Source organism: Microtus pennsylvanicus, chromosome 8, assembly GCF_037038515.1.
Source record: "Microtus pennsylvanicus isolate mMicPen1 chromosome 8, mMicPen1.hap1, whole genome shotgun sequence".
NCBI lineage: Eukaryota > Metazoa > Chordata > Mammalia > Rodentia > Cricetidae > Microtus > Microtus pennsylvanicus.
The window spans coordinates 109,294,224-109,309,536 of NC_134586.1; the positions used below are offsets into that span (position 1 = coordinate 109,294,224).

Consider the following 15,313-nt stretch of genomic DNA (forward strand, 5'->3'; position numbering starts at 1 on the left):
TGCTTTGCAGCAGTGCCTGTTCTATCAGCTGTTGGCATGAGGACCCAATGACACAAAATGCAAGGAACCATGTCTGAATGAACAGTTTGCCACCATTGTCCTTCAGATAAAAGTGGTTTTCTTTTTATTGATTTTATTGAGCTCTACATTTTTCTCTGCTCCCTCCCTGTCTCTCTCCTCCCCTTCAACTCCCTCCCAAGGTCCCCATGCTCCCCAAAAGTGGTTTTCTTAATGACTATTAAGCCTTCAAAAAATAGTACATTGTGGTAATAAACTTAATGACATTCAATAATGATACCAAAACTTCAGTTATTGGCAATTGTTTTAACAAATATACCAGATTGGATTTTTTAATCCTAGTACAATAGGATATCGTAGTTCTATGCCATGACATTGCAAGCTATAATACCAGGAAGAATATAAAACTAAAGCCGTTTTCATGTAGCATCAGTATTTTGATAATCTTAGACTTTCTTATTCAATTTTTAATCATTTTTATTGAACTATATATTTTCTCTACTCCTCATCCCTTGTCGCCCCTCTCCTTCTACCCTCTCCCAACTGCCAATTTACTCGAGAAATCTTCTCTTTTTCTATTTCCCATGTAGATTAGATCCATGTATGTCTCCCTTAGGATTCTCTTTATTGACTAGGTTTTCTGGGATTGTGAATTGTAGGCTGGTTTTTCTTTGCTTTATGTCTAAAAGTCACTTATGAGTGAGTACATATTACATTTGTCTTCCTGGGTCTGGGTTAAATCACTCAATATGGTATTTTTTAGATCCATCCATTTGCCCACAAATTTCAAAATGTCATTATTTTTTTTCTGCTGTGTAGTAACCCATTGTGTAAATGTACCACATTTTCTTTATCCATTCTTTGACTGAGGGGCATTTAGGCTGTTTCAAGGTTCTGGCTATTACAAATAATGCATCTATGAACATAGTTGAGCATATGTTCTTATGGTATGATTGAGCATCCTTTGGGTATATACCCAAAAGTGGTATTGCTGGGTTTTGAGGTAGGTTGTTTTCTAATTTTCTGAGAAATCACCACACTGATTTCCAAATCAGCTTTACCAGTTTGTACTCCCACCAGTGATGCAGGAGTGTTCCCTTTATCCCCATCTTCTCCAGCATAAGTTGTCATCGGTGTTTTTGGTCTTGGCCATTCTGACAGGTGTTAGATGGAATCTCAGAGTTGTTTTGATTTGCATTGCTCTGATGAATAAGGATGCTGAGCATTTCCTTAAGTGTCTTTCGTTAATTTTAGATTCCTCTATGGAGAGTTCTCTGTTTAGGTCTGTACCCCATTTTTATTGGATTATTAGTTCTTTTGATGACCAATTTCTTGAGTTCCTCATATATTTTGTAAATCAGCCCTCTGTTCAATGTGGGGTTGATGAAGATCTTTTCCCATTCTATAGGCAGCTATTTTGTCTTGTTGACTGTGTCCTTTGCTTTACTGAAGCTTCTCAGTTTCAGGAGGTTCCATTTATTTATTATTGCTCTCAGTGTCTGTGCTACTGAGGTTATATTTAAGAAGTGGTCTCCTGTGCCAATGCATTCAAGGGTACTTCCTACTTTCTTTTCCATGGGGTTCAGTGTGGTTGGTTTTATGTTGAGGTCTTTGACAATTTTTAAAGTATCGTATTGAAATAGTATGTTTTTACATTTCTGAATTTTTAGTATGTTTGACATTTTTTCAAGTAAGTACCTATCTCAAACCTGTTCTGAATCTTCTTGGTCATCTACTGTATGTGTAATTTAATTTTAGCCAACAAGCCTTTTGAGAAATAACTTATATATTCACGCAACAAGCCTGGAATATTTGAGAGGTACATTTGTTTGGGGTTTTTGCTGTATTGACTCACACTAATATTATGTCAGGCAACACAGCAGCTAAAGTTTATATTTCATATTCCGTTTTCACACTGTCTGCTTGATGTAAAATTGATGCACTGAGGGGCAAAGCAAACATAGACGGCCAACTCCAACAGATTGTCTGTTGGCAATTTGCTCATCACAGAGCCAGCAGAGAAGCTTGCCAAGTGTAGGCAAACCTATCCACTTAACCACCTGAGCAGTGGCCAGGCTACCCCTTCAATCAATATTTCTGTACTGGTATTTCCAGCCCTGTTACTTGTGAATAAATAAAGAAATTAAACAAAGATACAGGACTGCCATGGGCAGCTGAGTCACTGACTATCAAAAGAGAAAGAGCTGGTTAGAGGCCTAGCTACATTTGGAGCTGGAGGAAGGGACTGCAGTCCTGATGAAGAAAAGGCCCTTCCAGAGAGGAGAGAAAGAGAGGGAGGGAGGAAGGGAGAAAGAGAGAGAGAGAGAGAGAGAGAGAGAGAGAGAGAGAGAGAGAGAGAGAGAGAGATTGCTGGCTGCAGATGAAGAGAATAGGTATGATAGCTAGCTACTCTGGGACCCTGAGGCCATCCCCACATCAGAATGAACATGGTATCCATGAAAAAGAGGAGTAAGATGACTGTTACCATTTTAAAATTAATAATATGTTCTCATATTTATTTTCTTAAACTAACATTCAATTATATATATACTTTGATCCCTCCTAATTCTAGAATATCAATTATCTTCTAATGTACCTAGATCTTTTTAGAGTCCAGATCACTTGCTGCAGAATATCCCTTTCCAGACCTATAGTAAATGGACCTATAGTTATTACAGTTTATGGGAAACTACATATAAGTGTATGGTCAAAGAACTGAAAACAATGTAGTCATCTGTATAGTGTGTCTAAGTCAGTCAGTAACTTATATGACCATTTTTCAATTTTCGATGACTGATTATTTCATCTTTCAAATTTAAAACATATCTTTTAGTGATTTATAAACATGTCTCCAAAATAAAAAGACTAAGTAGTTACGTGAGACTCTATTTTTTTTTTAACTTGGCAGCTAGCACTTGGATTTTGCAGAAATCAGAAAACATACACATCTTTCTCCCATACCTACTTCTTTCCCAAGTTTACAAAGCCTTATCTCCATCGCCATTTGTGATGGGTTTTAGATATCTGAAGAATTCATTAATTTATTCCTGACACCAAACTCAGTATTCCCTGGATTGTACACACATTTGATGCTGGTATTTTTTATTTTGGTGAATTTTCCTTGGCAAAGGCTCCGCTCCTGCCTGGGAACTGATTGAGCTTCCACAGAGCCAATATGTTTCTCAGTTCTCCAATTTAAATGCTGCCAAGTACTTTCTAACATGTGCCATGAGAAATTCAGCTGCATATAAAACCCCATTCATTAAATAAACACTGAACCAAGCAACCTCTGGCAAAAGGCGCACCCCATGTGACATCCGCTGTGCTGGGGACCTTTCAAGGTATGTAATTAAAGATTGCCTTAAAACAAAATTCCCTAGTACTTAACAGACATAATTGAAAAATAAAAGTTCCCAACCTGCAGTCTTCATACTTTTTAGGGGTTTTGGAATGAAAAATAAACAATCAGACATTTCAGTTTTTTAACAAACCTAAAAGAGGTCTATTCTTCCCTGTAGCACAGGTTCAATACAGCATGCATCTCCATCAGGCTGTAGATTATCAACTAACTGGTTGAGATTGAGAAGCTGCTTCATATTGCTTTAATAAACTTTAAATGAGCCACCTAAGTATTTCTTAAATACTCTTTGCTTAGATGATGAAATATTACAAAATGTTTCCTTCATAAAAAACAAGGTATAGAAATTAAGGTAAACAATATGGTAAGATTTGGGGAGTATTCATGTAGACCTTCACATCTGAGGGTGATTAATTGCTTACTAAAGATATGGTTGCTTTTTACTTCTCTTAGAAACTTAATTTATTAACATTTAGGACTCTGAACAATAATTATATTTATTTTTAAATGTATTTATGTGTATGTGCCTGGCGAGACCAGCAAAAGAGGTCAGATCTCCTGGGACTGAAATAACAGATGCTTGCGAGACACTATGTGGGTGGTAGGAACAAAAACTGGGTTCTCCAGAACTGGAGCCAATGCTCCCAACCACTGAGCTGTCTCTTCATTCCAGGGCCTTCTTCTTTTAAGATTATAGTGGTGACAATAATGGAAATCCTTTGCTTGGGGCCCAAAATCAAGCACACAGTACTACATATCTGAATATGCTTGACTAAAATTGCCAATGCAGACATAAAGCTCATCCTCCAGAAGGAAGAACAATACTTTACAGGAGATGTGGAGGCTGCCCCAGGTAGTGTTACTGGCTAAGTTAACATATGACTGCATGCACACATACACACTTGCATTGTGTGCATACACCTGCATGTACACACAAAAACACACACACACAAAACACCCACCACATCTACACACAGACAGTCTTAAAAATGTACAGCATATTTTTCACTTATCAGGTAATATTAAATTGTAGATTTATATAATCTCCCCCTCCCCCAGGAGCAATTCTACTTCCCAAAGTCTGTTCATTGCAGATGCTTCAAACAGCACTGTTGACTGTCTTAAATGCCAGCTTCTCCTGCTGGCTTCAGGGTGCCCAGCGGATAGCTTGAGTGAGCAGTCCAGGGGAATGTTAGAGAAGGAACTGTTAGTCCCACAGTTTAGAAAACACAGCATTAGATGGCCAGAACACATGGGTACCAGAGGTTTAATAGAGGCTTCTTCCCTTTAGTGCTGACAATCACCATGAAAGGAAGAACCAGCCAGAACAGCCTCATAGCGTGAACACTCAAAGAAGAGAGACTGTACCAGGTCCTTGTGGCAATACTTAGACAACACTTTATTCACTGTCTGCATAGAACTAGCTTTGTAACCCGGGCAAGTGACCTTCCTGTCTGATGAGATGCCATGCAAAGGAAATAAAAGCTTCACCTCCTGTGCATGCATCTCCACGCACAGGCACTCACTTCTGGTATCTTACCGCTGCAAACTCCCAAGTGGCACCTTATTATCGCCAGAGTAGAGTGAAAAGGGTTACAACTGCATTCGCTGCTTCTGTTTCCCTCACTTGTTTCCTTTTATAGTTGTACATCCGGCCAATAATTTTTTCCAGCATGAGGCTAGTTGCCTCAATAAATTAAAATACAAAACATACTTTTTATAAGTTATAACATTACTAACAACATTAGTAAGAATGTAATTATAATCAAGATGTGATTTTCTTGCATTATTCAAAATTCCCTTTAAAGCCTGAGGTAGTGCTGCAAGCCTGTAATCCCAGTACTCAGGAAAACAGAAGCAGGAAGATCCTGAATTCAAGACCAACTGAGGATATAAAGAAATGTTGGCACAAATAAATAAAAAACATAAGTAAAAATAAAAAGATTTTCAAGGGAAGGGGAGAAATGTAATTATATAATTTCAAAAAATAAAAAAGTCCCTTTAAGTGAATTTTAATATGTAGTTTGGATATATTTGGGTAGTAAAGATCAAAGACTCTTGAATAGTTTCAAGTGTTTACTAGTTGCAAATGCTATTACAAACATTTATCATATCCACAGAGAAAGCACAAGCTTACATGTGCTATCAAGGATATACACTGTTGAATAACATAAGGCATAGTAGACATAGTAGAATATATTATAAATCTATAATAATTAAGTGATGTGAATCTGGACCATGAAGAAATAGCTTAGGTATAGATCCTTGTGAATGATGTGGTGATTCTTAAAAATAATGGCAAAAAGTGATTTTAAAAAGCCATGTAAGTTCTAATATGTAACCATGAATGAAAGATGAAAGAAATTAATTTGTATTTTTCACCTTAAACAGAAGTCATAACAGTAATGTTGGAAACGAATGCCCGAATCTGGCAGCTCTAACAGGTTAGGTTCAGCTGCTTTCTCTGACATACTGTTGAAAGAAACTGATGATGGGCAAATAACTAGAAGAAGACAGATTTATCAAGGGTTCTAGAGATCCCCAAGCAGCCTTGCAAGATTCTGACACAAGCTTTAAGCTCAAATAGGAGGAGTATGGGGTAAGGGACAAGGACCTTAATTAAAGTTGTTCTTGCTTAGCTGTGTGTTTATTAATCACGTTCTTAGCTCTGCTAGTGGTCACAGTCTGAATCATTTTCAGTATTTGAGGTATCTATCAATCTAGTTGTCAGGAGAAAATTACTTGTGCTCCAGGGTACAGCTTTACCATCTTGGCTAACTTCCCTCATCTGGAAGGACAGGGAGGGCTCAACCTAGTAACCACCTCTGGAGATTCTGCTGCTCCTAGAAATAGAATGACTGCTATTTAACCCAGTGAGTCCTCTGTGCTTTTCCACCCTGAGGGAGATGAGACCGATTAGACCAACACATGGCTTGATAATCATACCTATGGACGGAGGTGAGCAGGTGCCAAGAGTGCCAAGTGCAAGCATAGATGCAAGGCTTTACATACTCTGTGGCCTAGATCAGGACATGGTGCTTATCAGCAAAGGCAGTTTCTACATACTTATTTCAAACACATTTCAATCTCCTTAAAATAAGGTCTTACACACACATGCATACATGTACTTATAATAAAATAACAAATATTTTTACATCAAAATAATATGCTTATCAAATATTCCTGGGAAGAATTTTATAACATTAAAACGGTAAAATGATGAGCATGCTGGGAAAATGGCTCATGAAAATGTCACAACCTTGGCATATGCCCAGCCAGGAACACTGTATTATTTCAGCAAGAAAAGAAAGATTTATAGTAAACAGTAATTTATTTTATAAGGTATGTATAGATGTATGCATACTGGAGACATATGTGAGCAGGAAATACCTAAATGCAAACTGATATGTTTTGTATTTATAGTCATGGCCACTTCCTTAGAAAGGGTGTAAAATTTTATCGTAGAAGAAATTTTATTGAGCTCATGTGGGTAAAATCGCAAAATAAGTTTTTATTGATTACTCTAGAAAACACATTTGTTCTCACTGTTTCCAGTTCACAGAAATTATAGTGGCTCATGGGAAGATGGGTTCCCTTAATAGTTTATGATCATCTTTTCCTCACTAAGACTCACAGGTCTATTTTGGAATAAAATCTCTAGCTGCTGGTTTGGAATTGAAATGTTTGGCCCTAATTTATGCAGGATCATGAAAGACCAATTCTAAACATATTCTTCATCTTCTATTTTAAACTTTCAAAATAATAATAAACACTGCACTTTGTTGATCCTCCTTCAGTGCCTGACAGAATATCATTAGGGGGACACTACTGTGCCCATCTTCCCTCGGGACTTCCTCTTCCGTATGTGGGAATCGGCTTTAGTATGCAGCTAAGGCATGTGTGGCATTGTCTGTGAAGAATCTATGAGTGCGTCCTCTGAAGTTCCTATTCTAGTGAAAGAGGGCTGAGGAGAAAAGCTTTTCATGTGCGGCTGTCAGGGGCCTCAAGCAACTACGTCTCTAGGAGACATGGTTCATCGCTTTGTTCTTTCAACATTCGGAAAGCATCGGAGTCTTAGTTATGTCTCTATGATAGGGTATCAGGACAAACTTTTACAGTCACTAAGCTTCATAGAGCCTCATTTTCCTTGTTTGAAAAGAAGAGAATTGCCAAATATACGTTTTGCATTTCAAAAAACTCATTAAAAATCATTTTTTAATGACATTATGGAGTCATTGTTGTGAGTTGTTACTAGTCCTGATTCTTGTGACATTGCTGATCATAGCACCGAAGGCTGCCCTATAGGGAACCCTTGGGCATTGCCTACACATCTTTGTTTATTGTGTGTGGGAAAGGCAAAAGCACTGATGATTTTATTTTATTATATTTTATAATTAATATACATGAGGTTTTCCAGTTGAGTCTCAGACAAAATCTCTACATATCTTTTGGAAAGTATTGTTGAATTTCTTTCCCATTCAGATTCTAAGAAACTTTGGTTATAAATTTAAATGACACAAGCTTTTGTTGAGAAATGTTATTTTAGTCTGTTTTTATGTTTTCTAGTAATTTTTGTAATTTTGGTTGGAGAAAGTAACATAGTTGGTTAAAGATTTTGTCTACACTCTACCTCTGAATAGGATCTTACTCCTCCAGAAAGAATCCCAGCATTCCCTGTACCTCCCTGTTACCTTTGAAATCCCCCATGCTCCTGGCCCGACACTTACTGTGTAGCCAAGGCTGGCTTGCAGTTTGTAATCTTCCTGCTTCTGGCTCCTGAGTGTTAGGATTAGAGATCCCACCAAACTTAGTTTAATTTTCTATTTTTATTTAGTCATAAACAAGTAAATTATTCTTTTCTTTATATTTTTCTCTTTTAGCTACAGTCTATTTTCACTGGGACTGTTACAGCCTGATAATTGCTAAACTCTGCTTTGAATTCAAGACATTTATAGCATCAAATATAAAAAAGACAATCTGAGTATTTTAGCCAGGAATTCTTAGGTTGAAAATTATCAAATACCATTTATGTATATTTGGTTGTATTAATAACATTTACTGATCTGTATTATATACTTACCATTTTTTTGAGACAGAAACTCACTGTGTAAACCAGGATACCCTCAAACACCTAGAAATCCAACTGCCTCTTCCTCCAAAATACTGGTATTAAAAGTATATACCTGGATACTCACCTATTTTTGAGAGATGTATCACATACTAAAATTTATATTGATATTTTACAAATATCAGTGATATCAACTTTGACAAATTTAGTTTACACAAATTTATATCTAGCAGTATGAGAATTTTATATTTTAGTATATGTAGCATGTGAAAACTCCTAGTATATATCATGAGCAAGTATTTAAAGGAAACTTAGTGGGCCATATTACACTGTACTGAGTATATATACATGGGAGTGAGTAAAATTACATTTTCTTAAGCATTTTACCTTAGTATGTGCCTAACAGTGCTTATTAATAATATTGGATATAAGAATTTTAATACATTTTACTTCCTTTCTTGAGCTGTTCCTTGAACTATGCCAACCAAATACAACTCCTGCTGTTTTGGAGTGGCTCTTCTCCTTTCTGTGGAATACATTCTGGTCATGTTTCAGAGCCCTTCACTGTCATGCTGAAAGGGCACATGGTGAGACCCCAGAAAGAACAAAATTAAAAACAAACATCTCCATGTATAACCATTCTCAAGTATGCAAGTATGGAAGGCACCACCAGAACGTTTGTTTGTTTGCTTTTTGTTTTTCCGAGACAAGTTTTTTTGTAGCTTTTTTGGTACCTGTCCTGGAACTAGTTCTTATAGACCAGGGTGGTCTTGAACTCACAGAGATCTACCTTCCTCTGCCTCTGCTTGCGACACCACTGCCTGGCCATCAAGATGGTTTTAAAGGAGCCATTTGGATCCTCTGGATAGACTCCGTCCATCACAATGCCTAAACTTCTGTGTGGGGATTTTTATCATCCTATACACTGTCAGAGTTCATTCTTCGAGGCCTTCATTAGTGCATGTTAGTTAATTCAAGAACCTCACTGAAATCTCCTAACTGATGAATATCTTTATTTTAAAAAGTCTTCATTTGAGTGGTAAATATTTCCCTAATTATTTCACATCTCCCCACTCCCTGGAAAGAGCAGTATCTATCAGCTGCCTCTGCAGAAATCTTTAACATACCCCTCAAGGCACCTCTGCATACATTAAGGTGGTCTAAATTTCTCTTTTTAGTAGATGAGTGTTTCTATTTGTCTCAAAATAGGGAAAAATATCCCAGCATCTGGCCAACAACTGAAGAACATCAGAAGAACAGATGAAATATCGGGTCTTTTGTTTCTTGCCCAAATCATGTACACTAAGAGGGAACCTGTATAAGAATTCACGCATATGACATGCCATTTCTTTTGACCTCTTAAGTTTAGAAATTGGGAATATGAGATACAGAGAGACCATTAAATATAGATAGTAGTATTAAAATTAAAATAAGTTTGTTTATGGATTGTCAGTTATGCATTCTATAATTGAAGCTGCTTCCCCTGCATTATGGAACTTGCTTTCAAGACTATTGTCAAGATCAGGTATGATATTCACTACTATTTACTTCAAATGTTAGACTACACCTATAAATTGTTTTTTATTCTTGTATACTAAGCTTAAAGAGACATTTTTGAAGTCCTTAACATATAAAAGAGGAGGGAAAGACATAATAACAGTGTGTTAAAATTACATAGCAGATTAAATACAAAACAAACAGAAAAAACATAAAGCAAACAAATTCTGAAAGTTGTATCTTGTCTGTCTCCCATTGCTAGTTAGGAGCAGGGAGGTGAAATTCAACATTTTGAATTCCTTTAAAAATATATAAATATTCTTCCAAATCCTTAATTATAAAATTAGATCTAAATGAATATTCACTAGTATCATCAATGGTCAAATTGACAGCATATATACCCCCCCAACCCCCCACATATATATGAAGTGGAACTCAAATTTCTACACAAGAAATTGTAAAGTAATCCTTTCAGAAAAGAAAAATTAGCTTGCACTTGAATTCCAAGAAGATTGGGAAACTTTCAGTCACTCATTAGTCCTATTGAACTAGACATTGTAAGAGAAAGTCTAACATTGAAAAAAATCAGATAATTATGGAATGTGGGTCCCATGAGAGAAACATAGTAAGCTGGGAGCAAAGAGCGTATCCACCTCAAATTGCTTTTCTGTTTTTTAGAGTAGTTCTTTGGTAAATGCAAAACTAGAAGGAAAAATGAACAGCATGGGTCTGCCAGGAAAATAAATTTCATCTCTCTAGTTTGTACATGGGCATCATTCACCCCAGAAGTAATTCACACTCTACAAAATGAACCTGAGCATGAGCTTTTCCATTGTATTGACATTGTGCACAAACTGGACGTTCACAGTGGTTACCATTGCCCTAGAAAAATACATTTAAAAATATGGTACTTTATTTCTGAGGGTGGTCCTTAATTTTTTCACATTCTATTTACATGTCTAAACTTAATATGCTTTTTAGTAAAGTCTTTTGTCTTTATATCAAATTCAGTTTGATATAGTAAAGGAAGAATTTGATTCAGCTTTTTAGTAAATATTTATTGATTGCCCAAGCAAGGCCAGGCTCTGGATTAGTACTAGGCAGCAGAAAGCAAGGGTCATACTTATACAAAGATGTGGATCTAGACCAAGGAGGAAATTCATTTTGCATCTCTGTGGGGGTTAGATTGTATGACTAACTCTGAACAGTATATTTAAGGGGATTTGTTCTTTTTTCTCCTAGTATCTTCCTGAATGACCTTATTGCTAAGATACATAAAATTATAAGACTGCTACTAAAATCCTTGCTAATACTTTCATTAATTTCTACACCCTCCAACTCTTGATTTGATGATGCCTTGTTTATGAGATATGGCAACTATACATAGCCCAGCGTCTTCATTTCAGAAATACCTATGCCTATGAAAGGGGCTTGAGTGTTTAGTTAATATGCTAGTATTGATGAGTGGAGGCATCTAGACCATGCAGATTGAAAAATGACTCAGTCCTAATGAATATCCAAATTATCTTCAAATACTAATATATAAACCAAATGAATTATGAAAAATTATCAGGCTGAACAGCACAAAAGTCATGATGAATGCTTCAGAAATCACTTGTGAAAAGCATTCTCTCCAGTGCTAAAGATTTCCAAAGAAAGACAATCCTAAGTCAACTTCCCCAAGGTGTAATAGTCCTTTCTCTTTTCAAGACAGTATTCGTAAGAATTAGTGTAATTCCTCTTTGAGATTGCTTATATTCATTTTCTCTTCTTTTGTTGTCAGTAGATGCTTGCTAAGCCATTGTACATATTTATTTAAGGAATAAAGGATATCCTGCTCTTCATAGTAATCCTTTCTGAGGATAAAAAGAAAACTGAAGCCACAGGCTCGACACTGAGAAGATGTCACTTACTTGTTTGATGAAAATCAAATATAAAAACCAATTATATGCATGTGCTTCATTTCCTAACTTATTTTTATAACTAACAGAAAGCTACAGAGGTAAATTTTCAGCTGTGATAAAGAGACAGCTATCTAGTCTCACGTAGGTTGATATAATTACAATTATCTAAGTCATGATACAGTTGACAGTGCTTTGTCTTTATAGAGTTGCTTTTCACTTATATGCATTTTCTTATTGAATCATTACAACCATCCCATTGTGTGTCACCTCGTGGGACAGAAATGTGCAAAGGGAGGGAACTAGGTCCGATTGAGATCAGACTCTTTGTAGTGCCCACATCTGAATCTGAACTCTGGAAGCACAGTCTGGACCTTGAACTCTTAATTACTGACAAGTAAAGTGATTTACACTGTTACCACATAAAAACCTCATTTTTTCTCTTGCTTAAATAGGCTATGCCTTTGAAAGAAATGCCTACTGTGTTGGTTTGTTTGACAACATTATTTTTGAGTAAATTAATTTAGAACATGACAGTATTAGTTTTAATGAAATTTTGGTCCCTTAAACGGTTTTATACTTATCTGAATACAAATAACTAATTCACCCTTAAGTCAGTATAAGCTATATGTTGTATAAAAGTGATTATCTATCATGTGCATTTTGTAGAGAAAATATATGATCCATTATCCTTATTTCAAGATACTTATGGATTTTGCAAATACAAGGTAATAGCAGATAGATGATATTAATATCCTGCCAATGAGTTTACCCAGTGTGTTATTTGATGTCCAAAAAGTCCTGTGATTATTTTCAGGCGACCAGAATCACCTTGCCCCTTTAGAAGAAGTGCCTTGGCAAACAAGAGTAGAGGACAACATTTATCTGACATTTGCATAATTCAAAAGTAAAGTAAAACAGCAGCACCACAGACTGAATAGACTAGTGAAGGCTGCTTTACATATATTAGCTTTATGTCCCTAATTAGCACTCAGCTATTAGCTCAGCGCAATGCAAGACAAGACTTTGGTGTTGCAGTTCTATTGGGGATTTTGAGGAATTTCAGCAGAGCAAATTTTCATAATTATTTTGCAAAGGAAAGAGAGATAATTGATATGTCCATATCAATATCTATAGCTACATATGTTTATACTTTGTTTTAAAAAAATCAAAATTTTATTTGCTGTTTCTGTGTTCGGTGAATTGATAGCTGAAATTTATTTGTTTGAAAAATATTATACAACAGAATTAATTAATATTTTATGTTTTATGATCTATTTGAAAATTCCATGAACTGCAGACAAGTTGTATACATTAAAATATGAAATCTGGATTCTCACTGCTGTTCTCTACCCACAGGTTGTATATAAAAATAATGATGTAAGGCTGGAGTTATCTCGACTTGCCAAGCAGGGAGATCCTAAGATGAAGATCCATGGAGTGGTGGCATTTAAGTGTGAAAATGTGGCGACATTAGATCCAATAACTTTTGAAACCCCAGAGTCTTTCATTTCTTTGCCTAAATGGAATGCAAAGAAAACAGGCTCAATATCATTTGATTTCCGTACCACAGAACCAAATGGCCTCATCTTGTTTAGCCATGGCAAGCCAAGACATCAGAAGGATGCCAAGCACCCACAGATGATTAAGGTTGATTTTTTTGCTATTGAGATGCTGGATGGTCACCTGTACCTCCTCTTAGACATGGGGTCGGGTACTATAAAAATAAAAGCCCTACAGAAGAAAGTGAATGATGGAGAATGGTATCACGTGGATTTCCAGCGGGACGGACGGTCAGGTAATTTAACATTTTACACTGCTATTGCAAATTCTCTCCTATCCCTGCCATTCTGAATAATTGCAACCAGTCCTATTAAAGTTTTGCTGCATTAAATTATATTGCAGTTACTGTTTCTGCTTTACCTCTTGTAAAAAATCAGATTATTTAATCATAATTCTTCAGTATCAAAACCCAAATGATTAAATGCCTTCAGTGTCTTAAGCAAACATTTCATTTTTATTCAATTAATTCATTTATTTGACATTCTAACTACAGTTTCCCCTTCCTCCTTTCCTTTGATTCCCTCCCATACCTTCTGCTCAGTCCACTCATTCTCTGTTTCTGTTCTGAAAGGGGCAGGTTTTCCATGGGTGTAAAAAAAAAAAAATGGCACATCAAGATGAGGTAGACTAAGCACCTCTCCTTGTGTTAAGGCCAGGCAAGGCAACCCAGTATGAGGAATAGATTCCCAAACCTAGATAAGGCCTTGCTCCCACTGCTAGGAGTCTCGTAAATAGACCAAGCTACACAACTGTCACACATATATAGAGAACCAATCTGATCACAGGAGACAGCCAGTTCAGGCCATGTATCCACTAATACTAGGAGTCTTAGCTGAGGTCATCCTTGTAGATTCATGGAGTTTCCTTTGAACCAGCTTTCTACCTGAACATGAAATGCCCTCCATATCAAGACATCTTTTTCATTACTCTCCCCTCCTTCTACCCTTCAGCTCTTATGTTCCCATTCTTACACCCCCAGACTACCCAGGAGATCTTTCCCATTTCCCCTTCCCAGGAAAATCACTGCATTAGCCCTTTTGGGCCCTACTTATTACTTAGCCTCTCTGGGGGATTGGATTGTAGTATGGTTATCCTACATAAACTTTACTTGGTTATTAAGTGCCACATCTATGCAAGAAATTTTATCTTGAATTTGTAGACACAAAATTTAGAAGTCTTAAAGTCTCAGCTATGATTTTATGTCATTGGATGTTTGAAGGTTTCTGAAAATGCAATTATAAAACATAGAAAAGTAAAAATGCTTGCAAATTCATCAGGATTGTGGAGAAATTTACTGCAAAAAACACTTCAGTTAATGCAGTGGCATTCAACGTTACCGCTCAACCTGGTTTTCTTTAAGACGACTAAACAATAGTGGGAGTAACCCCTGGCTTCATTTTCTGCCCTTTATTCCTTTATGAGGGTAGCAGGAAAATTTTCTCACAAGCAATAATATTTTACTTCACTTTAAAAATTGCCTTAAGAGTTTTGCTAGTGTGAACCTTGGAGAAAGAAAAAAAAATCAACCAGAAAGATCCCTTTTATGCAATAAAATGAGGAGTTGTAAAAAGAATATTCAGATACAGAATAGGTGGACATTTATAACCCAGGGCTCTGATTCCTCCTTAACTCAAAAAACCTATTTATGATTTTTTTTCTTTTGAGAAAGTTTGCTTCCTGGATATCATTATCCTAAAAATGCTAGGATTGAGTTCATCTCTGTTATTCTTACGTAAGCTATGAAATGTTTACTGATTGGTTGACAACAAACCTTAACAACATCTGCCCTGCCCCAGATGCTCTGGAAGAGCTAGTATTGAATTTGATCCTTAAGAACTTTCAAATAAAATAATTAAAATGAATGTGGGAACAAGGCATGATCCAGTGCTTTGAAATACTATATTGTAG

General features: G+C 36.3%; 1 protein-coding gene across 44 annotated transcripts in view; it reads left to right on the forward strand.

The window, feature by feature from the left end:
- Positions 1–15,313, forward strand: part of Nrxn1 (neurexin 1) — a 1,109,587-nt gene that overhangs the window by 461,605 nt on the left and 632,669 nt on the right. For all 44 annotated transcript variants that reach the window (XM_075984298.1, XM_075984300.1, XM_075984304.1 and 41 more), the window contains one exon: positions 13,202–13,640. In XM_075984298.1, the coding sequence (XP_075840413.1) occupies positions 13,202–13,640 (439 nt within the window). The remainder of the gene's footprint in view (positions 1–13,201; positions 13,641–15,313) is intronic.